This window comes from Sphaerodactylus townsendi, linkage group LG02 (genome assembly GCF_021028975.2).
Source record: "Sphaerodactylus townsendi isolate TG3544 linkage group LG02, MPM_Stown_v2.3, whole genome shotgun sequence".
In the NCBI taxonomy this organism is placed as follows: domain Eukaryota; kingdom Metazoa; phylum Chordata; class Lepidosauria; order Squamata; family Sphaerodactylidae; genus Sphaerodactylus; species Sphaerodactylus townsendi.
In genome coordinates this window covers 141060750-141085723 of record NC_059426.1, presented here as the reverse complement: position 1 = coordinate 141085723, position 24974 = coordinate 141060750, and the positions used below count along the sequence as shown (strand labels likewise).

General features: G+C 40.7%; 2 protein-coding genes across 7 annotated transcripts in view; one reads left to right on the top strand and one right to left on the bottom strand.

Annotated features, from left to right (window-relative positions):
- ENTPD5 (ectonucleoside triphosphate diphosphohydrolase 5 (inactive)) overlaps positions 1–7910 on the top strand; it is a 29053-nt gene extending 21143 nt beyond the window's left edge. For 5 of the 6 annotated variants that reach the window (XM_048484886.1, XM_048484889.1, XM_048484890.1 and 2 more), the window contains 5 exons: positions 1715–1816; positions 2466–2606; positions 3175–3231; positions 4401–4516; positions 5732–7910. In XM_048484886.1, coding sequence (XP_048340843.1) covers positions 1715–1816; positions 2466–2606; positions 3175–3231; positions 4401–4516; positions 5732–5818 — 503 coding nt within the window. In that variant the 3' untranslated portion in view covers positions 5819–7910. The remainder of the gene's footprint in view (positions 1–1714; positions 1817–2465; positions 2607–3174; positions 3232–4400; positions 4517–5731) is intronic. The other variant, XM_048484892.1, reaches the window with a different exon arrangement.
- On the bottom strand, positions 7546–24906 carry COQ6 (coenzyme Q6, monooxygenase). Its single transcript, XM_048484884.1, has 12 exons — positions 24681–24906; positions 22726–22860; positions 20365–20423; positions 16386–16509; positions 15922–16052; positions 15297–15404; positions 15127–15189; positions 14435–14542; positions 13514–13716; positions 12844–12959; positions 9398–9564; positions 7546–8505 (listed from the first exon to the last, which is right to left on the bottom strand). Exons 1-12 carry the CDS (start codon positions 24868–24870, stop codon positions 8476–8478), a joined length of 1434 nt encoding a protein of 477 aa, XP_048340841.1. The 5' UTR covers positions 24871–24906; the 3' UTR covers positions 7546–8475.
- Between the last annotated feature and the right edge of the window lie 68 nt (positions 24907–24974).

Here is a 24974-nt window from a genome sequence, read left to right as displayed (position 1 = left end):
CTGGAATGCAGACTGGCAGGGGATCAAGGCACATTGAACAATGGCTGGAATGTGGTTTGCATGGATCAGATAAGCTGAATGAGCACATTCCGTTCGCCAGATTTGTCCCATTCATATGGGTCCAGGTAAATGTCCCTGGTAAGCCTGTAACACAGTGGTTCTCAAACCTTTCCAGGCCACTTCCTCATTTGTTCCATAAGTTCATCCTCAGTGCCCCTTACCCTCCCCTATGAGAAGCATTATTCAAACAATGGTTTGCATGACCCAGTAAGAGAGATAACAATGGAATTCAAAACAATAAAGATTAATTGCACATGTATTCAAAATCAAGTAAACTTTTTATTCAACAAAATTTATTCAACAAAATGGGTAAACTTCATCCCGTGATTGCAGCTTTTCAAAACCTGATAGTCATTTGGCAAGAAGCTTAGATACCACATTTAGTAACTATTTCGGTGCTCAGTAAGTGCTTAATGTGATGGATGGGCTTGATGAAGCGATACCAATGTCTGGTTTAAAGTTATTGACCCCTAGTATCCCTGCTGCCACTTTTCCTCTGTACCCTCCGGGTAATTCCACCACCTCCCAGGGCACAGTTCTACCCGCTTTGGGAACCACTACTCTAACAGACTGTCTGTATGTTGTAGAACTTCCTCCATACACCCCCTGACGCCTTTATTCAAAGAGATAACTGATGAAGGTGACTCAGTACAATATGTAAACATTCAAACCAGCTCAGGTGGGATCCAAGTCATGAAATGCTCACCTGAAAGACTGATAGGGCAGTCCTAAGTGAAGTGACACCCTTCTAAATGCATTGACTTCAGTGGACCTGGATGGGCGTAACTCTGCCTAGTCTAGGATGTGAAAATCTTGGTTTAGCCAAGGTTTTGGAAAACAATTGCAGTGGCCCTGTGTAGCGTGTAATTAATTATTAAACCCAAACCTGAGTGGAGGTGAGTTTTGCTTTTGATTACTTTGCTTACGTTGCAAAACCCTAGCTGAAAACATGTACTGTCTTCTTACAATCTATTTTCTAAAGAATAAATGTAAGTTTTTGACTGTGGATTCCCCCCCCCCCTCAAATTATAGAAGAGGCAAGACTGCTCATGTGCTGGAATACGAAAAGGCATAATTTCAGGGGATACTATTCCATAGTTCAGAATTCCCTTTAAAACATATATTGTTTCATTCTGATGATTGGGGTTCCCAAACTTGTAAAGATTTCTTCCATGTGAATTGCAAGGCCCTCTTGAGCCTCACATACCACTACTATTTCCATGTTCCCCTCCTCATCATTGGTTTAGCCAAGTAGGAAGTACTTTTTGCCACTTTCCATCTGTCTATATGTCTTATGCTGCTCAACCTTGTGTTCTCAAGTCCTGCCCATTTATGTACTTTTGGTCTGATTTGGGGCCAAAATCTTCCAGCCTGGTCCCCCATGATGTTTCTCCACTGTAAAAATTAAGCCAGGGGCCTTAACCTGGAGAGTCTAATAAATTTAGCATCCTAGCCCATTCTTAAGAAATCAGCCCATTCTAAATTCTCATTCTAAAGCCCATTCTAAATTTAGAAACTCATTCTAAAGCCCATTCTAAATTCTCTTCTGCAAATGGAGTGAGGAGTCTGAATTTTCACCAACTTTCCTTCCTGCAGTTAAGAGGGATTTAGAAAGCACGCGTCATCCTGATTTTTCCCATCTAATTCTGTTCAGCAGCAGATGGGCAGACATTCCGAAGTTCCTGTTTGCCAAAACATCTGGAAGCCGAGTGGCACTTTGGAGGAGTGAAATATCAGTATGGGGGCAACAGAGAAGGTAAAGTAGAAGGACAGTAACAAGCAATCGATGGTGATTCCTTTATTTTTTTTCTTGTATTTGTCTTTGAATTACACCTTTCTTGGGGGTAGAACCATGGCTTAGTGGTAAAGCATCTGCTTTGCAGGCAGAAGGTCCCAGGAGCAGTCTTTGTCACCTTTCGATAAAAGGATTTATTTGTTTATTTAGGAAATATGTCTGTTGCCTTTCCAGAAATCTGTTTGAGGCAGCTTACATGAAAACAAAACCTTAAAAAAAACTATATTAAAAACAAGCAGTTAGCATAGAACGTCATTTAAAAAAACCTGAGCAAAAGTATCCATAAACAGACCACAGGCTAGAAGCATAAGTTAAAAGAAACCTTAGTTAAAAGCCTGGGGAAAAGAAATGTTTTGACTTGGCACCTAAGAGACAGTGCTGCAGTAGGCGTTCGGTGAGTCTCAAGGGGAAGAGCATTCTACAAATGAGGTACCACTGCTTAAAAGCTCCATCTCTCTCGTTGCTATCCCTGGCTGATCTTGAGGATGACCATTTGAATCTCCATTGTTTCACTTTCTTGTTCTATTTCCCTGTTCATTTAATTTTTAAAGATTCTGCTGTGTCTGGTCATGACTCATGCCCTCCTTACATTTGTTTGTTTGTCCTGCAGGAGAAACAGGATTTGAATCTTGTTATTCTGAAGTCCTGAAGGTTGTACAAGGGAAACTACATCAACCAGATGAGATTCGCAGAAACTCCTTCTATGCCTTTTCCTATTTCTATGATCGGGCCGTGGACATTGACCTTATAGGTGAACAGCAACTGTTTGAAATCTTGTCTTAGCTGAATGGAATTGGGGGAATATTATATTTATTTTTCTCTTAGATAGAACTTAAAGGGACTTTAATTGTTCGTTGTTGAAGTCTTCCTTAAGTTTACCCTATCCATCAATTTTCAGCAGACCTTTATTATGTGAAAGGCTTAACCAACAAGGCATGGCATGTGAGCCAAACTTAGAAATCACAACATCTGCTTTAAATGATGCCCAAATAAGTGACTGTAGAAATCTGCACTAAGTGTTCCAATTTCTGTAACTTTAAGCAGTTGTACAAACTCAAGATGTAATCTACAATCATTCAAATAAGGCAAAGTAAAAGTAAAACTTTTGGTTCTAATATAGGGGATTCTACTTAATCTTCTCCAACCCTACACCCCTTCATTCTTTTAATTGAGCTAGCAAAAGAGTGCTGATGAATTCTCATCTCGAAGTTTTATACATAATATGTACTGTAAACTCAACTTGTCCAAAGTTATACTTTGTTAGTCTTTTACAATATATTTCCTCAGCCATGCTATTATCATTATTTTTGATATTTCAGATTATGAAAAAGGTGGCATTCTAGAAGTGCAAGACTTCAAACAAAAAGCCAAAGAAGGTAAAGAAAAAAGTGGAAATTTGAGCTAGGGAATCTGCTAAATGGTTCTTATCCGAGGGAAAAAACAATACTGAAGTTTATTTAGCAATAAGTGAACTGTTTTTGAAACAATGCTCTGTGCAGATTCATAAAAGTTTGGATGTATGTTTTCAAATAAGGAATATTTGTCACTTGTTAACTTGTTTTCCATAGTGAAACTAACAAACTTTAAACTATTACTATACTTCAGGAATGAGGAATGGTCTGAAAGTGTAAAGCAGCTTCTTGAATAATTACACTGCAGTAATATGTATTTTTATTTTGTATAGATATAACAAAAAAAGAAAAAAATTAAAACAATTACAATTATATCAGAAAATAATATCAGAGCTTTGGGGCTTTCCCAAGCTCTCTGCGACACCAGAAAGCTCTATTGGAGGCAGTGGGGCACTTCCTGGTTTGGATGGGGCTGTTAGCCTTCATCTTCCTCTTCTGCCTTTGTTTTGTATCCAAATTACTGCTAATGGATTCTCATCTGCAGAAGTATTTGGTTGTATCTTTACATTCTCTAGATTTATAACGAAGTGCTGCATATCAGAAGCCTCATCCATCCTTGAATATGTTTGGTGTCTATCAGAAAAAAAGCATAGCCTCTGGTGTTTGAATTTTTGATCCTCCAGGCATCTTCTGATTGTATCATTTCCACCTAATAAAAGGAACATTTTGGGGAAGCTGGTGCAAGGTTTTTCTGATGAACAGTCCACAGATTGCACGCATTGTAAACACAAGGATATTTTCCACCAGTTGCAGGGATGTTGCATTCTAATCACAAGTGTTCACACCAAATGAGAATCATTCCAAAAAGTTGGGTTAGAACAAGCCCTTTGAGGCTTCTCAGTTAGGAGCAGCACAGATATAATACTAATTGATCTTCCATCATGACTGACAGATGAGAAGGCCGCCTCTTTGCCACCACTTCCCAGCCATTGTTAACCATTGTTCATCATAGCCTCAACACTGAGGTTAGTCAAGATTAACCCTCTTTAATGAGTGCTCTTTTACCAGCATATGAAATTCATTCAAAGGAAGAGGTAGGGAAAGGGAGCCCATGATCCCATTGTGCACAGAAGACTGGACATGTGTGATGTTCACAGCTATTATAATACTAATAGAAGTCCTCTTTTCCATAGTGTGTGATAACATGGAGAGGTACAGCTCTGCCAGCCCTTTTCTGTGTATGGATCTCAGTTATATTACAGCCTTATTAAAGGAAGGATTTGGATTTGGAGACAGCACAATTTTACAGGTGAGCAAATTGTATGAGGGAAACCAGAGTTGAAGTGGGGTGAGCAAATGAGCTATATTTAGGGGCTGGTTCCTGGAATTACTGCTACTACAGTTCACTTGTTGGCATGGCTATTGTTTCACACAGCTTAACACTTCCCTATTTTCTTTTGTGTGTGTGTTACATCACTCATATTTACAGTGGAACCTCGGTTTTTGTTGGTAAGCCATCTGAAAATAATCAATGAAAACCGAGGCAAACTTTTCCATAGGAATCAATATAAATTTAATTAATCCGTTCTAGGCACTCCAAAAAACATACCAAAAACTCATTTTAGGTGAATAAACTTAGTGTTTAATGCTGAAAACAGTAACAAACAGTAATACTAGGACCAGCTTCAGAGCCAGTGGACCAATGTTGCACCAGAAAGCTGTCCAAAGAGGTCTGTTTCTGACGCCTCTTTAAGATTTGTCTGAAATGGGGCAAGACATTGTAATTAAACAATGAAAACAGAAGGTAATGAAAACCGAAGTTCCACTGTATCTTCTTGAATCTCAGGATTTTCAAAGCAGTTTTTTGTTATTCCTAATAAATTCCTGATAGCAGGCAATGTTTATCTTCAATAACCAATGATTCTTTTAACATTCTTCAAGTGTGATGGAGCCTAAATGCTGAAAAATATAGAGTTATATGTAGTGGACTTTTTTGCTTCAGTTTAGCATCTTAACATTTACTAACTTGCTTTTGCATTAACTTCTAAAAAAAGATGAACAATGGATTTTTTCATAAAGGGATTAGAACTGAACTATAGTGGGACAGCTCAAAAAGTTGCTTTTAGAAGGGATAGGATTGTTTTCTACTGCAGTGTTTATTGTATTATTAGATTCTTTTTATTACATTGCCTTCTTTATTACCTACTTTCTGAATTGTGGCATGTTATGCCTTAAGATGTTCTTTTGTTAACACTGTTTTCCAAGTCCACAGTTCTAGGCCTACTGCTTTTTTCTTTTTTGGGGGGTGGGGGTTGGGGTCTTTGCCGTTAGCATGAATTGATTTTTATATTTTGTAATCCACCTTGAATGTCAGCAAGGAGGACTATAAATGAATTAATACAAAATAATGCACTTGAAGCCTTGGAATCACTTGTACAGATGTTCCTGTTGTACCTGTTGAGATTTCTCTTGACAATTTTGGTTGAACTAAGAGAACTGATCTCTTTTCTTTCCCATTTTACAGCTGGCAAAGAAAGTGAACAACATAGAGACGGGTTGGGCTCTAGGGGCAACATTTCATCTTCTGCAGTCCTTGAGACTTTCCCACTGAGATGGCGTTGTCTGCAGGGTACTTTTTTAGAAACAAGAACATGCAGTTCTAAACAGTGTACAGACCAAAGAAGAGACTGGGCATTTCTGAGCTGCAGGACAAGACGGGTTCTTCTAGGATAATAAGTGCTCTGGACGTAAAATAATTGCATAATTTATGCGAAAGGATCTGAGCTTTAGTTCAGTAGCCTTGATACTGATCTTATTCAGGGAGCTCAGACATGTCTTTGGCCAAAGCATTTATGTCCTTTTGGTATCACTAGACCTCGCCATGTTCCACAAAGTTTGCAGGCCCTTTTGCACATGAAACAATGAAGGATCATATCTAAAGCAGAAGCCTAGCCTCATAACAAAAACTGGAATGAGCTATTTATCCAAACCTGTTCTTAGGATGTTTGAAGCTTGGTAATTAATCTTTTAGAATTAGCGAATTCCTAAGAGCGGGGAAGGATATTTTTGACACAGCTGAAGGAGAGACGGTTGACAGAAGAAATGAATTGTCAACCTAGCTAGAAGCTGCAAGGAATGGGAGCATTTAGGAATCCCACAAGAGATGGTTTCAATTTTTTTCCTCTTTTCATCTCCCTTCCAATAAAGTCTTGAGATGGCAATAGTGTGCTATAAGCATTTTTCTGTATGCTTCAGAATTAAGTTTTCTAGGGATTAACAGTCACAAAAATATTTCAGTGTATTCTTACAATCCCTGTTTACTGCCAAATATTCAGATATCTGGCTGTAACTGCATCAAGCTGAAACAAGTCTTCAGTTTCTGCAAAATGGTCATTAGTCAGACCCCAGAATGGGACTATCAGTTTTCAGTTGCTTCAATGTTGTTGTGCGCTTCAGTATTCCATATGAGGGTATGCAGTCACTAAATATTGATATTGTGTGGATAAGCAACTATTGGACAGAATGTTCAGATGGTTTTGTCCAATTGCTTTTTTTTTTTTTGGCTGAAAGATAAGGACAAATTGGTGTGTTTCTACATAACATCCAGATAAAATATTTAATTATGTTTTAAATAATTATGGTAGATGTCTTAACTTCCAATGAGGTAGAGCTCAATTACTCCACTCCTTACAGTCTAGACTTAGCTATTGGTAATGAAACAAACTCCTGCTTTGGTAGTAAAGCAAACTGGAAGTAAAGATTGTTTAGTCCTGGACTACAGCAACATAATTCGCTAAAACCCAGGGCAAACTCTCTTTGACCTCATCTGAAAACTTGGGCATGTCTCGCTTTTGGACCACTGCCGTTCCTGAACCAAAGGCAATATGTATTAGTACATTCTATTTCTATTTACATTTATTACCTGCCCTTTACCACTGCCTCAGGGCAGGTAATGTCTTAATTTAGAAGAAATCATCAAAATTCAGGGTCTTGATCATCTTCGCTTCTGTGTATGTCATAACAGATACATAACTACTGCTGTAACCAAGACTTCACTTTGGTACACCCTCCCTCAAATAATATAGACCATCATGGACTTGGTCTGCATAAGGGGTGCAAGATTATAGTAATAGTTTTTCCTTCTGATGATTCCAGTTGTGATATGGAATTTGTCCTACTTTCACAAATGTCCGTGCCTATCCAGTGAAACAATATACACTTAATGATCTGCATAGCATGGATTTTGTTTAAAGGATTTACGTACACAAATGGTAGAAAAGAAGTAAATGAAACAAACACTAAATTCAAGAAGCTTTTAAAAAAAGAAGCAGAAACAGGTTTTAGGTATTTACATAATTTTAAGTATAATCCTAGCACAGCACATGCTTTAGTTTACTTTAAATTATTACAAAATAAGCTAAACTGTGAGTAGACAGGGCCTCTCCGCTGTCTGCATATACAGCACTGTATGTGTGTTGGATACATGCTGTAGACCTTCAAATACCTTTTCAGTCACATTTTGTTCTCAGGTTGGTTGACTGGAAAAAGGATACACAATTATCCCTGTTTGTTAGCTGTATTATTCGTATTACTTAGTGCTTCAAAGCAGTTAAATGAATATTATTGGGATTAGCTGATTGGTACATGAACAAGACAGAGCCCTGAATGTCTATTTTATAAATTAAATGATATTTTTAACAGAATGTTCTTGGACTCCAGCCTGTAATTGATCTTCATCTTTGGTACTCCAGGCTAAATGATGAATGAGAATACGGTTGTAACCCTTAGGAGAGATTAGGCAAGCATCAGCCCAATCCTGTTTTTCAAGCAACCAGACATCACATATCTAACAGGCCAAGGCTGAAAAATGTTGTTGAACTATGAAGAATCAGGGGAGACTTGAATAATCACCAATCTAACTGATCTCAAAATCTGAGCTGAAAGCAATTTTGTGTCTGCCTCCAAAGCAGTGGCCACAAGTAAACTTCCAACAATGTACTTCTGCCAAGCAAACCTTCCAAGTCTTTAGAAGCCCAGCGCTGGTTAGGATCAAAAAATTACTAGCATCATAGGCAAAAACCAAGTCCTGCTCTCTCTGAAGCAACAAATGTTCCACCTTTAACAAGCAGACATAAAAATCTGATGTTCCTCCTTTTCCCATTATCTATTCAAATATCTTCGAACAAATGTAATCCATCCAGCCTTTACAAATGAAGTCAGAGTCTCCACCAATTGGTAGTGAACATTAAATCTAAGTTCACAAGGAGATCACTTACTGGCAAATGCCATGATCTGCTCCTAAAAAATGGAGAAAGAAGAGACATATTACTTACATTCTTGGCTAGTGTTACATCTACAGCATATCCCCACTAACTGAAAAGACAGGAATTAGAGTCTAAAGCTCAAACAATATGTTACATGGATCCGTGATTGGATTTCCCAACCTCTAATACGAATGCTTTACAATAAAGAAAATAGCGGGAGATACGATGTGTGTTTCCTGAACGCAAGATCCTCTGCTGATAAATTTGTTGGCTCTTCATGCTGAGTAACCAACCCATCATTAAGAATCACATGTACAAGCAAAGTCCCACTGCCACCCAGGAGATGGTAGAAAAAGTTTTGAAAACATGAAACTAATTCTGAGTTCTTTCCTGTTTCTCACTCCCAGAGGCCATGTTAACCAGTTCATTAAGTAACAGTGCACACCAAAAAGCTTGCAGTGTTTCACATCAGCAATGATCAACTTCTTTATCCTGAGGGGTAGGACAGGCCTCTACTTTAGGGCCGAACGAGATGTGACAGTGGTCCTGGGTCAGACCTGTGAATGCTGCTGCCTTTTAAAGCACAATGAGGCAATTAAAGAATGCTATGAGGACCTGATTAAGATCATGACATTGTAAAATTGCCTCACTGGGCTTAAAAAAAGGCAGCATCTGTGAGTTGGACCCAGGGATGTCATCATGTCTACTTTGGCCCTATTAGTCAAGTTTCTCAGAGGCCGAAGTGTGCATATACACCTAACCCCAGTCTTCCTTCCCAATGGAAAACAACAGATCTTGCCAGAAGCCTTTCGGGACAATATTCCAAGTTCCAACAGGAGCACAAGATACTGCATCTTGCCTAACCAGCAGGCATCTCTCTTTCATCATAACGCCATGGCTCCTTTTGTGAAAGATAAGTGTCTTACTTTAACTGAAGTTGCCACATTAGTCGCTTGCAATCCCCAGGTCCTTAACAGCACAAAAGGAGCTGCACTTGTAGAGTACAACCGCTTCAGCAAGTCAATTGCAGCCATGATAGAAAGGTTGTGTCTCTGCTGTTCTTGTTCATATCTCAGAAGATGGTTTAAAGAGCCTGCAACAAAATTACATAAGTAGGCAGGTGATCCTGATTACCATAAAAGGGGGGCGGGGGGTAAACATCAGGTGTGAAGGCTGGATTGGGCTAACAACATTTTCAAGTCTGGCACACAGGGCCAAACTACAGGATTTGGTCAACCTAAGAAAGTATAAATTGACACTTCACTCCCAGCTTATTTGCAATGAGCAGTATAACACTGGTCCACCCAGTTATCTGGAGCTCAGGGCACAGCATACATGGTTTTCCTGTCAATAGGATCTTCACAACAGCCATGTGAGATAGGCTGGTGGACAGCATGACCTACATTCATCCACTGCATGCTATGGGTACATGGAACCTGAACCTAGGTCTCCCCAGCTTTAGACTAACATTTTAACACTGGCTGATGACTAATGATTCAAAGCCTACCAACAGCCATGTCTCCTCCTTACATTCTTAGTTTTCAGAATCCTCCACTAGTTAATGGAAGACTACACAACACAACATGATGGGTCACCATGAAATAATTAACATTTAGAACATTATAATTCAGAAGACCAGCTGAATGCGTTTGAAAATTAAGTGCTTTCACTGGAAAGATTATCATGACCAGTCTCAGTATCAACATTCCAGTCAGACAAATATTGAGAATTTCATTTTTATGTTCCTAAAAATCACTACAATCAATGTTGTTATGTAGCATTGTATCTATGTGAGTTTAGAAACTCACACCATATTCAAAAGTACATATTTTCCCTTGACACACTCCACATGCACAATTTCCCCTTTTCACCCATGCTTAAATAACCACTATCCCTGCACCACTTATTCAAGATTACACTCTTATACTTTCCAATAAATGCATATGAGCTGTAATTTTCTGGTTCTGTGTCCATAACTGCTGCTGTCTAAAATGGATTGGAATCCGCACGTAGTAAGAGCTGCATAATATTAGGTTTTAACAGGTAAAGGTAGTCCTCTGTGCAAGCACAGGCGAAATTAATGATCCATGGGATGATGTTACATCACATTACCAGGCAGCCTATGTTTATGGGGTGGTTTGCCATTGCCTTCCCCTGTTGCCTACACTTTGCCTCCAGCAAGCTGGGTACTCATTTTATTGACCTCAGAAGGATGGAAGCCCTAGTCAGTCAAGAGCCGGCTGCCTGAAATAGACTTCTGTTGGGATCAAACTGAGGTTGTGAGCAGATCTTCTGACTGCAGTACTGAATTATAACTACTCTGTACCACAGGGCTACTACAATTAGAGTCAACAAGTTGGGGGAAAAATCATTCTTTCAACTCTGAGTACAACAGGGTGGCTAAAGATAAAGAACAATCGGGAGAATGGGCCAGTGATTTCACACCCATACTAAATTCATACTAAATTCATACTAAATTGAACTGAGACAGTAGGAAGGGACAGAATGGGAGGAAGTGATGAAATAAAATGAGTAATTAACTCCATATAAGGTAAACTTAACGATACACCCAAACAGAGACTTATTCTTCAACAATTAGTGCCTCCTTCCTAATCATCCACTCCTACATAGGATCTTTTATCCCTTTATTCTTTGCATGCCATCCGAGAGATGGCAACTGCCCCAGCGACCTCCCTTCTTGCTAAACCCCTGAATGCACGAACACAGCCACTTGCACATATGCTTTCATGAGAGGACTCTGAAAGACAAACTTGGCTGCCTTATTCCACTGTGTCAGAGGAAATTCCCTCCATGCTTTATGAACTGTGTTGCCATAACCATTCTGCCTCCATTTTGTGGCCTAACTCTCTACCTTTTTTTAGTCTGTGACCAGGCCACTGGTCCTGCCATCCCAGACGAATCCGGCCTGTACTTGTCTACACAGTTGTTTTCCAAAAAGAATTCAATTAGCCTCATTTCAAAGTTGCGTATGCACAAGACTAAGGAGAGTAGGTTGGCTGCAGGCTACGGGAATAGGCAGGAGCAGGCAAAGTCAGCGGTGGGATTCAGCCGGTTCGCACCACTTCGGTAGAACCGGTTGTGAAAATTGTGCTTGTTAAACAACCAGTTGTTAAATTACTTTAATCCCACCACCGGAACCGGTTGTTAAATTACTTGAATCCCACCACTGGAACCGGTTGTTAAATTATTTGAATCCCATCACCAGAACCGGCTGTTAAATTACTTTAATCCCACCACCGGAACCGGTTGTTAAATTATTTGAATCCCACCACTGGGCAAAGTCCAATGCCAAGGAGAGTTAGAAGAGCATCCAAGTGATCGGCTCTGACAATCGGTTGCGGACCAAACTTTTGGCAGCAATATTGAATGCTGCTGCCAAGCCAAAGGAGGGCATCAACTGCCTGAATGATGTTGAGACCATTCCAGATCAGGCGGACTTCACTCTGTTTGGAGTGATCTCTTTTTCTTTGGCTTTAGCCTTGACTGGCTCCAAAGAAGCCCTTGCCGATTTGGACAGCACCTCAGCCAGGGTCTCCTTTGTTGGTACAGAGACCACTGAGGGAACTCACAGCTCCCTTCCCAACATTTATGGGATTAGGGAGAGCTCAAAAAAGGCCACTTGCAGTGTAGAAGATCTGACATGCTGGGCCTTGGGGGTCAAATCAGAACAATGGCAGCAAGTCGATGGTATATGGACCTCCCCCAGACACAAAAGGCCATCATTCTTGGCCATTTTAGCCCCACAGGAGGAGCATTTTTGAGAAGTTATCACTCACTGAAAAGTAAGAAGCCGTAGCTGAGGCTATCCCAAAGAATTTGCCTCAGTCTCAAACAGCAATTCAAAACAGGCCCTCTTAACATGGAGGCAAAAGGAGAACTGAGGGAGAATTCCTCCCCCTCCCTCCCATATGGCCATTTCTTGATCTCGGCTCTGGGAGTGAGGGCATGAGTGCTCTGGAGAGTGAAGAATATTTTCAGAAGTTTGACATTCATCTCCATGACCAGCCTGCCCAGTCTCCATGTGGGACTGCATAGAAGACCAAGAAGATGAACTTTTGAGTTTATGGGCAGTATAAAAACAGTGTGAGTAAATGTATTGTCGAAAGCTTTCACAGACGGATTCAACTGGTTGTTGTGAGTTTTCCGGGCTGTGTTGAAGTTGTTTGGTAGAACTTGTTCCTAGGAACAAGATCTACCTGAACACGGCCACACAGCCGGAAAACCCACAACAACCAATTGTGAATAAACAAAATATATTTGTTCATATTTGTATACCACTTTTCCTTTATGCCTCACAGCAGTTTCCAACAATTCAACATGGTATAGAATGGATAAAAGTATAAGCCCTTACCCAGGTCCTTTCCATTGAATGCTGCAGCACTGAGATGATGCATCAAACATGCGATATCACCAAAACCCATATTTACACCTTGACCAGCTAGAGGATGTACTCTGTGAGCAGCATCCCTAAAAGGAGAAGCCAGTTGAAAGCTTAGCACAAAGAGCAACCTAAAATTATGGTATTCAAAAAGAACTCTGCCCACTGGAGTTGAATGACTTTCACCCTAAGAACCTCAAATGATGTTTTCATGCATCTGACAGAGGGAGCTCTGACTCATAAAAGCTTATGCCAAAATAAATGTGTTCGTTTTTAAGATGCCACCAAATGTTTTGTTGTTTTGCTGCTGCAAGCTAACATAGCTACCGTCTCTGGATTTGTCCCTCACTATACCCTTGGCCAATGACTGCCCTCATTTGCCACATCTGTTGCCTATTCCCACAATGCCTATGCATCAACCTCAGCAATAATTTTTATCTGTGCCTCTGAAACTCATAGCCTATCCAGGTAAATTCCACAAACCTCCTGAGAAACCGATGCTACACCCTTGCCACAATCTCCACCCCTTATCACCAGAAACTGCTCATTTCTATCACTTAAGATGATTTCTTTTTTGATACCAGAATCAACCCATCCTTCCAAAGACCCATCATAGTACTAAAGATTCTCAACATGACATTACCCAATAAGAGCCAAGCGGTGCTGGACATATTCCGTTGCATGCCCCAGTCCAAGAGGGAACACAGCTCGGCTCTTTGGATCCACTTTTGCAACACTTGGGGGCAACTGACGAGCTGCAGACCCTGATGGCATCAGGACAGAAACAGCCGATCGGAAAAGGGATCCAGCAGTATCAATGAAGTCAGAGTGATCCGCATTGCTCCACTGAATAATGATAAGAGATTTATTGATATCATATAGAGGCAGACTACACAGCTAAGAGAATAAACAATGAAAATTGAAACAGATCTGTCCTCTATCCTTTCTAGAATTCCACCTAATTAAAGGCTCCAATTAGAAGAGGGAAGAAAGTGTTAACTGGCATTTCTCAACTAAAACTACTGGTAGGAGGAATACAGAGAAAACAGTTTCTTGTCTTCTCTCAGACCTCTCAACATGCTTTCCATGCTGACCCACAATAGATGCCTTCACAAGAAACACAGTGGGATCCACAGGATGGTGGAGTTTCAATGGTCACCATTCAATTGTGTGTGAATGATGCTGTCTGTGCAGCAGTGCCAAAAATAATGCAAGGCATAATTTTTGCTCAGAATGATAGAACATTTCTCTAATCCAAATGCGGAACAACAGGACATGAGTGAAGGTAAAAAAGGCTACGAAGAAGCTTAGAAAGTAAATTGGAGGACAAGGTTGGCATTTGCCAAGTTACTGGGGGAAGGCAAGGCAGGGTACATCCCATATTTAAAAGGCAATTGACTAACAAAAGTAATATATTCATTATCCATAAGAATTATCAAACAAACATGAACAAACTTTCACTCTATTCAAGCCAAAGTTTAGGAATTAAATTAACATAGTGGTTATAATTCTTTTAAAATCACAAGTCTTAAGTAAGTAGTATATCTATGAGGACTATACTCACAAAAGCAGAGTTGATAGAGTCCACAAAACTTTCCTCATCCATACTTTGAAGTTGAGATGCATGTTCATGTGATGTGGACCAAACCAAAGAGCTGACAGTGTCAGACAGCTGATTCAATAAATAAGAAACAGGGCCAACTTCACCAAATCTACCCATTACACCAATCCGTGCCAACAATAACATTTCCACCATAATATGTGGGAGTCCATAAATACAAAGAGGCCAAATAGGACAAACACCATTAATGAGGGTAAAACACTGACTGGTAACAGATGTTTAATACCAGCTCAAACCTGATGAATACAGGAAGGAGGAATTCAATACAAAGATTAAAATTCAATTAAGATGAGAGTCACTTCTTCAAGGAATCATTTATTGTTTGTATTGGATTATGCTTTCAGTAAGTCACTCTGGAAGTCAACTTTGGCCTCAAAAGCAAAAGGAAGGAAGGAAGGAAGGAAGGAAGGAAGGAAGGAAGGAAGGAAGGAAGGAAGGAAGGAAGGAAGGAAGGAAGGAAGGAAGGAAGGAAGGAAGGAAGGAAGGAAGGAAGGAAGGAAGGAAGGAAGGAAGGAAGGAAGGAAGGAAGGAAGGAAGGAAGGAAGGAAGGAAGGAAGGAAGGAAGGACGGACGGACGGACGGACGGACGGACGGACGGACGGACAGGACAAGTTTACAGTTATCAAATCTTTTACCGGGAGAAGAGCAATTGGTCCAGATGGAAGAAATCTTTGCCACGCTACATTGTTGTCTGTTGCCTGCAGCATGAGAGAACCAGAAGACAAATGAATTCTGTTACATTTCTGTCATTTGTATTGTATATTCAGAAACTGAAACCCAGAAAAGATCCTAGAAAATGAGTTACCTCAGACAAGTGAAGAGTAGCAACCACTGCCGACTGATCATACTGGTACTGAATATTCTGAATTCCAGCTGCTTTCCGGACTGTGGAATTCTGCCCATCTGCGCCAATCTTCAAAGAGGACACGAATTGAAATTAACCAGCTCAACAATTAACAAAACAAACAAATAAATAAAGTTCTCATTATCCACAATGGACACCTAACTAAACATCGTACCCTCTTGTTGTGAGTGAAGATTCCCAACTGAGCCCTGGGGTCAGTTGGGAGAAAGGCTATTTTTAGTAGCCCTTTAGGAGAATGGCTTGGAAAAGCCAGAGGTGGTTTAGATTCCTTACCCTCTTCGAGGAAGGTGTGAAAACAGTTACAGGTACAATTAACTCCTCTGCATTTTTAACAGAGAACATGGGAAAGATCCCTGATCTGTGTGCCTGTGAACTGCTGCCTCCAACAAACTGTATACAAAGGTAACTAATAACTACACTGAATATTTTTTGACCTGTAACCACTTCAACTCACCTCTTAGTCCCTTCATGCTGAGTAATACCACATGAGATTAGAACCCAATCCAGTGGAAAAGACTAGGCAAGGGACGGTGCCTGATCAAACAGAAAACGAAGGCTTAGTTACCAGCAGTTTGGCCTGCAGTCTGCGTCCATCTGCTAAACCAATTTCAACCCAAGGGCTTGAGTCACAAGTTTGATAGGGAAGGGGCCAGGTGTACCCAAGCGCTCTGCTCCTGTAGAGAACTTCCACTCGGTCTGATGGGGATACAACGTATCAATGTCACTAAATAATTTTTTTTTAAATCAAAACCAGTCAAAGCCTAGGCAGAACAACCTACCAGCTTAACGAATTCCCATGTTTGGATGATTCCACGGCTGTCAATTAAGTATTTTCCATTGTTTAAACTTGCACAATTCCAAAAGGGAAAAAGGACTGTTCCACACTCAGAAGGGCCAGACCCCAAAAAGCTCAGCCCACATCCCCAGGTTATGCGGTGGACCCAATTTTCCCCACATCTCATGGTTTCTACTTTTCTAGTTCACAAAAAATCTCCTGAGAGAACTCAAGATTGGGAAAGAAGCCACTACCTGACATGGCATCCAGTTGTTTGGTTAGAGCAGACATGATCACATCATTCTCTACTATATATCCCATTTCTTCCAGATTATCTTTATCAAAGGTTATCATGGCTTCAGAACAAGCATCCCACACCTGTAAGAAGAAAAATGCTACTAGTCACATAAAGGGAAGATACAAACAGAGATGCACTAAGCAACTCCCATTTACAAAATTCAGTGACTAAATCTCCAAGTATAGAATTACACCTAGTAAGTTAAAACCAAAAAGCAAGAAAAAAAATAGCATGCAAGTGGGCCTGATCCAATGGCTGGCATCACACAATTGTGCCATAGTTTTCCTAGGCAAAGTCTATGGGAGGGAGAGGTATAACTAAAGACAGAAGGATAGATAAAGGTGGGTTTGCTGTTTGGTTAGAGGTAGAGCAGTAAGCAGGAGAAGAAGAGAGGCTTTGGGGGCTTTCGGGGGAATTAGTCGGGATGGAGAAATAAGATGTCCCCCTCAAGTCCTTGCAGGTTCCCGAACTTGTTCTCTCTAATAATCAGTCTTTTAACAGGTCAGGCTGAAGTCAGGCCAGAGGTTTATTTATTCCGAATGCCCAGTATATCCCAGTCAAAGATCACTTGATGTTATCTTTTAAGATCTGTATTTAAAAGCAGTTTAATCACTATTGGTTAAATATAAAAGAATCACAATGACAATAAAACTAGGCTACGTCAATGAAATTAGAAATCAAAAGTGTACATGAAATCTATCTTAAATTTAAAAAACAAGATACAATTTTTAAGATACTCATCAAAGCACTTTCAGAAAAGATAAAAGACCTTTCAGAAAGTCTCACTGCACACCACGTTTGAGTAATTCAGAGGTTTTAGGGTATGGCTATCTTATCCATGCCAAATGATGTGAAACTCACATGACTCTCTTACATTCATTTCCTTTGAGGGTGTGATGTAAGAGCACTGAATGCCATTTTCCCATGAATACTTGTTTCAAGCTGTGTTCTGATCATTCCAAGATGCAGTCTGGGCTTACAGCCACTTATTCATAATCTATCTGTTTCCCAAGGATGGGACAGCAGAAAAAATGCTGAAGCAGTAAGAAACATGAACATGTTTGCAAATTTGAAAACTAAAAGAAAATTCTTAGGCCTACTCTGTCCAAGAAACTATACCAGTAAGGTCAAAATCTGCAACAAGAGATTTCAACAAATCAAAACTCAGTCCAAACAAGCCTAAGGTGTTATTGCTCATTAACAAAATTCATCAGAAATTGAAAAGAAAGTGTGGATGCAATTCACGCTCTCCTGAAGAAGCAGGTTTGTGAGTCGCATTAGTTCTATGTCTATGAACAGAAGCTTAAGTTCTAGCTCCCTTGGGCATTTTTGGCTGGCACACCAGCTGCATCATTTGCTTGAAAAGCATGAGTAGGCCACAATTATTGGAAATGTCAATAAATCTGTGGCTGACCTGAGCTTAATGGAAAAAACATTTTGCGCTAATTTTGAAAGAACTATATTGGCTGCCAAATCATCAGGGGCGTAACGAGGCAAACTGTAGCCCTGGGCATAACCTGAGTTGGATCCCCCCCCCCCCCCCGCGCCCATGGGTGGCCACTCTACCACGACCAAAAATGTTTTTGCACCAGGACATTGGTGCCTGCAGGGAGTGCATTTTTAGACATATCAGCACCAAATTTCAGCGTATCACCAGGAGCCAGTCCTTAGGCTACCCCCCAGGTTTGGTGAGGTTTGGTTCAAGGAGGCTGGGGCGGGGGGCACATTTCTGAAGGCACAGTCTCAAAACTTTCATGGTCTCATCAGGAGACTGCCCTAATGATACCCCCCAGGTTTGGTGCAGTTTGGTTCAGGGGACCCAAAGTTATGGACCCTCAAAACTGTAGCCCCCATCTCCTATTAGCTCCCATTGGAAACAATGGGGGATGGGCCACCCCCTTTGGGAGTCCATAACTTTGAACTCCCTGAACCAAACCTCACCAAACTTGGGGGGTAGCATAAGGACAGTCTCTTGATGAAATTTTGGTACTGCTAGCCTAAAAACTGCGCCCCCTGCAGACCAAAAATGGAAAACCACTAAAAATACCCAAAAACGAACCCTGCATTTTTATGCCCCCCACAAGGTGGTGCCCTGGACAGCTGCCCACCTTGCCCAATGGGCATTACGCCCCTGCAAATCATTACCAGACCTGATTCCAAGTGCAACTTCATCTCTTAAAACTCTAAATTTGTGCAAAATAAACAAAAATTCTCAAGAAACACTCACAAACCACAAATAGAACTCTCCTGCTTGATTAGATATTAATCTATATAACATAAAAACACTTAACTCTTGAAGAATGTATTATCCTCGAACACATTATAGTATTTTACAGTATTTTAATAGTCAGCAAAATATCTACATTTTTAAAAAAATGTTTAAAATGTTGTACGTATCTACTGTACACATACAAAATATATCATGATGTATATTGTTTTAATTTTTTAAAAAATCATACCAAATAGTTTGAGCAAAACCGTGTTCATTTCATTCATTCCAAAAGGGGAAAACCAGTTTTGCCACTGTTCCCCAGTTTCCCCATTTTTCCACTAGAATATTAAAGAAAAAAATCTTAAGATTTTTCCATGCTACACATTTGACTGAGAAAACCCTTGTCTTAAAAAGATTTCACATATTCTAAAAGAGAAAATGTTCCACAAAACACTGTTTCCCCCCAAATCTTCCAGTTTTCTGTGAGAAAAATAAAATAAAAAAATGACCTCAGGAGAAAGATTTGTTTTTTTTTTTGTCCCCCAGGCTCACACCTCAAAGTATTACTGCCCAATATTTACGAACTATTTTTCAAAGTCTTCAAGACAAATTGGATGATGTAACCCTTCATCTCAGTAAAGCTTTCAGCAGTCCCATATGATGTTGGCCAATAGATAGATGCCTCCATACTAAAGATTAAGGGGAAGGTACATCCACAATAACGATAAGAGAAAATTTTACCCACTAGGCTGAAGACTAAAAAGTCACAAGGTATTTATAACATCACAGCAATGTTGAAGAATTATTTCAAAATAATTTTGTACAATACAAGCGCATAGGAACACAGTATTTTTCTTTTTTAACACAGTAACAGCAACAGCCAGCCAGAATCTAGATAATTATGGCCTCGTGAAAAACTTCAAGGCTGTTAAGCAAAGAACAGGGATTTTTTTTCTCAATGCTCTAAAATATAATCACGGGGTCGGGCTCTGCAAAATTGTTTTTTCTCATGCCTCTCGCCTCACCCAATTTTGCAGAGCGCGACCCCATGATTATATGTGAGAGCATTGAGAAAAAAATCCCTGTTCTTTGCTTAACAGCCTTGAAGTTTTTCACGAGGCCATAATTATCTAGAATCTGGCTGGCTGTTGCTGTTATTGTGTTAAAAAAGAAAAAAATATTTACTGTGTTCCTATGTACCTGTATTGTACAAAATTGTTTTGAAATAATTCTTCAACATTGCTATGATGTTATAAAATACCTTGTGATTTTTTAGTCTTCAGCCTGGTGGGTACAAATTTTCTCTTATCATTACTGTGGCTAATAGATATAAGCATGGCAAGGTAATACTTTCAGGCACCTGCCTCCTCATGTGTTCAACAGCTGCACATGCAACATAAAAACAGAAATAACAGGTGCATTTATGAGTCATGGATCCCTTTCCCACTCTTCCAGGATCTTGTGCAAAGGGAAAACTGACATATTATTGGTCTATAGTCGGTGCAACTTGCTCATCTGCCTATAAAGAAGGCATATTTGACTCTTTTGCACAAGAACCTACAAATATAGAAAAAAGGACACACAAGTCATATGTGAAGCCACCTGTTCCTCCTCTAAAAAGCAAGCAAATCATAAGACTGTTAAGAAACAGATTTCTTGAGAGTCAGACAAAGTCATGTTACCACACACAGTCATAAATTGTATTTGTTGCAGCATCAGGTACCTGCATCCGCTGAAAAGGCTTGACTCTCATACTGCGAATATGATCCCAAGCACCAAAGCCTGGAAGAGAAAGGAAAGAATACCACAACATTAAAAGAATAACTACAATATCTCACAGATCTCCAATACAGAGCCTTAGAGCCAGAAGTCCAGACTAGTTCTCTCACTTGCTTCTACTAGATCCTCAAAGGATAGTATTATCAAAGTATCAATTGAGATCTTTGAGCTGAGTTGGCTCCCAAGCCAATCTTTACAGATTCACCACTCCTCTGCAGACATTTCTGATCCCATGGAAGTTGATTCCCAGAGTCACCGGGAATAGCAGCATGTGGGTCAGGAGCTGCAATGGGGAGGGGGAAGAAAACAAAATTACTCCCTTCTGCCTCTTCAGTTCTACTACAGAAAAGGATGAAACAGAAATTTCCCCCACTTCTGCCTCCCCACTACACTCTCCAAACCCACACAGCTATTACTCTATACAGACTCCTTGATCCAAGGAATCAACTTTCTCAGGACAGACTGCCAGTAAGAGATGAAAACCAGGAATATCAGTAATTCTTCTGTAGTTACTGTACAATCCTTGAGCTGTATGTAATCCATTATATTGTTGAACACATGAAGTACACTGAGCCAAACTATTGGTCTATCAATGTTAGTACTGCCTCCTCTGACTACCAAAGGCTTTCTAGGGTATCAGGTGGAGATCATTCATATTTTATACCTTAAGGAGTCTGGAACTGAAGTTGGGGGCCTTCTCCATTCAAAGCAACTGCTCTGCAACTGATGACCCAATCTGGGGGAGGGGGGATTGCCATTGTGAGGCAGTGTAGCCCTACGCTGGCAGATTTGTCCTCCTTGGGATACTTACCAAGGGGCAAATTTGCCAATGAGTGGTCACTGCAGCCCATCAAGACGTTCAGATGCAGCACAAAGGGTTGTATAGTGGCCTTGCACCGCCACTGGCCCGGTGATGTAGTGGGGGTGTTCTTGGGGCATGGCCAGGGGATGGAGCTGACCTTACTCAGTTCTACCTTGGCTTTGTTCCAGGTAAGTGGTGGCCTAGGCTTGGACCTACTCTACCCTTTTGTTGGTGTACATCCATTAAGCCCAATGGAGGGCTTTCTGGTGGCAGGGAGGTTTTGTTTTGTACTTTGCCTTCCCACACTGCCAAAAATCCCTCTGGAGGTGGCAAGGCTGCATCAAAGTGGTGCTGGCCACCGCGGGCTCTGGATTGGGCTATCTGCCATGATCCTTCCCTGTTGCTGAGACAAAGTCCAAAGAATTCCAAATCAGTGCATACAACTTTTCTTGAAAAAAAATTCCTCTCAAGGAAGAGGGAAGACACAGCTTATCCTCACTTCTCCTTTTCTTTTCTGGGAGAGAAACAGGAGCTGCAGTAATTCATTTTATCACAGCCTGCTAAATAGAGACTTATTCTCTGTGTATGGTACAACAAGTTCATGTGAATTATATAGTCTGCTCTAATACACAGTACTCACATCTTACTAACTGCATTGAAATCAATTGGTTAGAAGTGCAATATTCTGCTTAGGATGGCACTGTACGTTATACTCTATCACTAAATAGCACACTTTGCCAGGAAGATTTTTCAAAAATACTGACACTTTTATTCTAGATCCTCTAAAATTGCATAGTACAAAAATCACTGTTGCTTTTTCTTCTTTAGTGTTACTCTTTCTCTCTACACTATTGCTTTTAAACAGGTGCAGAACACAATATCCTCAGTTATAATATGGAACTGCCTTTTAAGTAGCTTTCTACTATCTGCAATTCAAATAAACTACACAGCAATCTCTTCTTTCCTTTGCATGGATGCTATATTACATTAATAGTGTGATCTTAACCAGAATAAATCCTTCTAATCACACTGACCTCAGTAGACTTAGAAAGATGTAACTGCTTAGCAGTAAGTCTCACAACAGTGTGAAAAAGATTTTGATGTTAATGGTTTTAGAAATCTATAGAAGAACCTTTAAAAGAGATAAATAAGAAAGGATCCTTTCTGCTAGTTCACCAATATGCTGATTTATGTCAGGTAAATGCAGCTGAATGCTGTGATGAATCAACTATAGAATATGCTTCAAAAATGTTAGTTTTGAGGGACCTGACAAGAATTCCCCTCCTCCTACTTCCCCACCACCAAGCACACAGAGATTCGAGCATAGATACGGAAACCTAAAATTTTAGAGAAGCGCAGATGACCTCCTACCTGGTAGGCACAGCTATAAAGACTTGTAACGTTAATACCTCAAGATAAAACAATCCACAGCTATAAAGACTTGTAATGTTAATACCTCAAGATAAAACCTACATCCAAATCATTGCTGAATGCTGTACTTACTATTAAGAAGTGTGGCTGAGCCCAGAGTTATAGCACTGACTCTGTTACTATAACTTGTGGGCAATTGATTGGTTGATTTCCTGGGGCCAGCTTCAAGTAGCAGGATTTTCTTTTCATGAAGATGGGCATCATTTCCTAAAGAAAGCCAGGTTTAAGATTCTTCCAATAAAGATTACTCGATAATTTTCAATATTCCACACTAAGGTCTAACAAGAAAACAGAACTCCTTTGAGTCGTTCCCTGAATACATATACTACTTTAGCACAACAGAATAACCATCAATGGACTTTAGCACAGTAATATAAAGAGTTACTCCAGTTTAAGCCCATTTATTTCAGTGGGCAGCTCTGCATAAGAGGGCACTGTTGGATGATCCCCCCCAGTCCAGAAATCCCTGGTGGCTGGGAATGGTGCCATTGTCATGCTGACCTGCCACCACCAGAGGGCCAATCAAACCAAAACGATACCTACTACACTGAAGCTTGGGTGTAGTAGGTATCTTTTTGGTTTGATTAGCTCAGGGGTCTGCAACCTGTGGCTCTCCAGATGTTCATGGACTACAATTCCCATCAGCCCCTGCCAGCATGGCCAACTGGCCATGGTGGCAGGGGCTGATGGGATTTGTAGTCCATGAACATCTGGAGAGTCCCAAGTTGCAGACTGCTGGATTAGCTTGTTCCGCTACACCACCAGAAGGCTTTCAGGCAGTGCAGGGAGGTAGCTAAAACCAACCTCCCCACTTCAGGCCCATCTAAAAGACCACCATAGGGCTAAAGTCTGAGGCCTAAAACCCATGTGAAAGCCGAATAACGTCAGCTGCACTCTCTGGAATGTCCCAGCCTGCCCCCTGCCCACCCATGCCTGAAGTCAAAGGAATGCCAGTGTTCTTCTGTGGCAGTGCACCAGAAGGAGTGTCCCTTGGACTGGAAGAGGGGACAAATGTGCCAGCACAACCCTGTGATGCCTCTAGCAGGCTGTGCCCCCCCCCCCCATAGAACTGGACCATAAATCAATGTTTGTCCTTGTTTTTCTTTCAAAAAAACCAATTGAAACAGTACTGCTTCCTTCTCAAACCAAGGCCCCTTCAGCACATGCAGAATAATGCACTCTTAATCCACTTTGCAGCTGGATTTTACTGTGCGGAATAGCAAAATCCACTTTCAAACAATTGTGAAGGTGAATTGAAAGTGCATTATTCTGCATGTGCGGAAGGGGCCCCAAACAGGGTCTTTATAAAAGAGCCTTTGAGTGCAAAGGTGTCGCAGTAGGCAAGTAGTTAAATTTTGCAAACATTTTTCTAAGTAACCATTGTACCAGGTTCCAGCTCAAATCAAGCCTGTTCTCCCCTAGATGCTAAAATTACTAAACTCAGTTTATCATCCTTTGATCACATGATGAAAATCAAGAGTCACTAGAAGACATGACAATACTAAGAAAAGTTGAAAGCAGCAGAAAACAAGGAAGACCCAACATGAAACAGACAGACTCAGTCAAGGAAGCCAGGCCTTCAGTTTGCAAGACCTGAGCAAGGCTGTTAGCAATAGGACATTTTGGAAAATATTAATTCATAGAATTGCCATAAGTCAGAAGCTATTTGAGAGCACTGAACCCACACACAGCAGTATGTGATACGCCGTTTGGTAGGAACAACATAAGTCGTTTTCAACATGTTGTGTCTTTCACATTCTAACAATACTGCCATTGAAAGCTTTTCAGGGGCAGGTGACGGTGGCACACGTTGCACTTCAAAGAAATGTCCATACATGATTGACAAGAGACTGCAATTCATATTATTAAACTCCACCACGGAGAAATTTGGTACGAAGCTTACAAAAAACTTGATCAGAATGCAAATATCTGCTTGACTTCCTCTATTTCTTGGGTATTGCATAACAAGGACTTGCCGCATTTAGATTATCAAGATTATGTTCAAAAGAAACTGCGCTGCCTCCTACCAAGTGCAGCAGCCATAGCGCTTCCGACCATACCACCGCCTGACACCACTACATCGTACACCGTCTCCGAACTACGGGACCTCACAGAGCAGACCCGGCACCCCAAGGAAGCGGTACGACCAGAACGAAAACAAATACTCCTCCAAGGCCCGAAACCCCGACTTGGGGCTAGAGCCATGGCGGTGGCCATAATTTCGGAAGTGACGTATCCATCACCATAACAACTGCCCGCGACCGGAAATAACCCATTGTCCTGAGACCGACAGAGGCCAGCCGATTGCGAGACGCGCATTC

Coding starts and splice junctions, on each gene's coding strand:
- COQ6 (XM_048484884.1), bottom strand. CDS start 24,870: ATGGCCACCGCCATGGCTCTAGCCCCAAGTCGGGGTTTCGGGCCTTGG. Junction 16,510..20,364: donor AGCCTTTTCAGCGGATGCAG/GTACCTGATGCT, acceptor TTCTTCTTACAG/GTGTGGGATGCTTGTTCTGA. Junction 8,506..9,397: donor ATGTGGCAACTTCAGTTAAA/GTAAGACACTTA, acceptor TCCATTTTTTAG/GAGCAGATCATGGCATTTGC.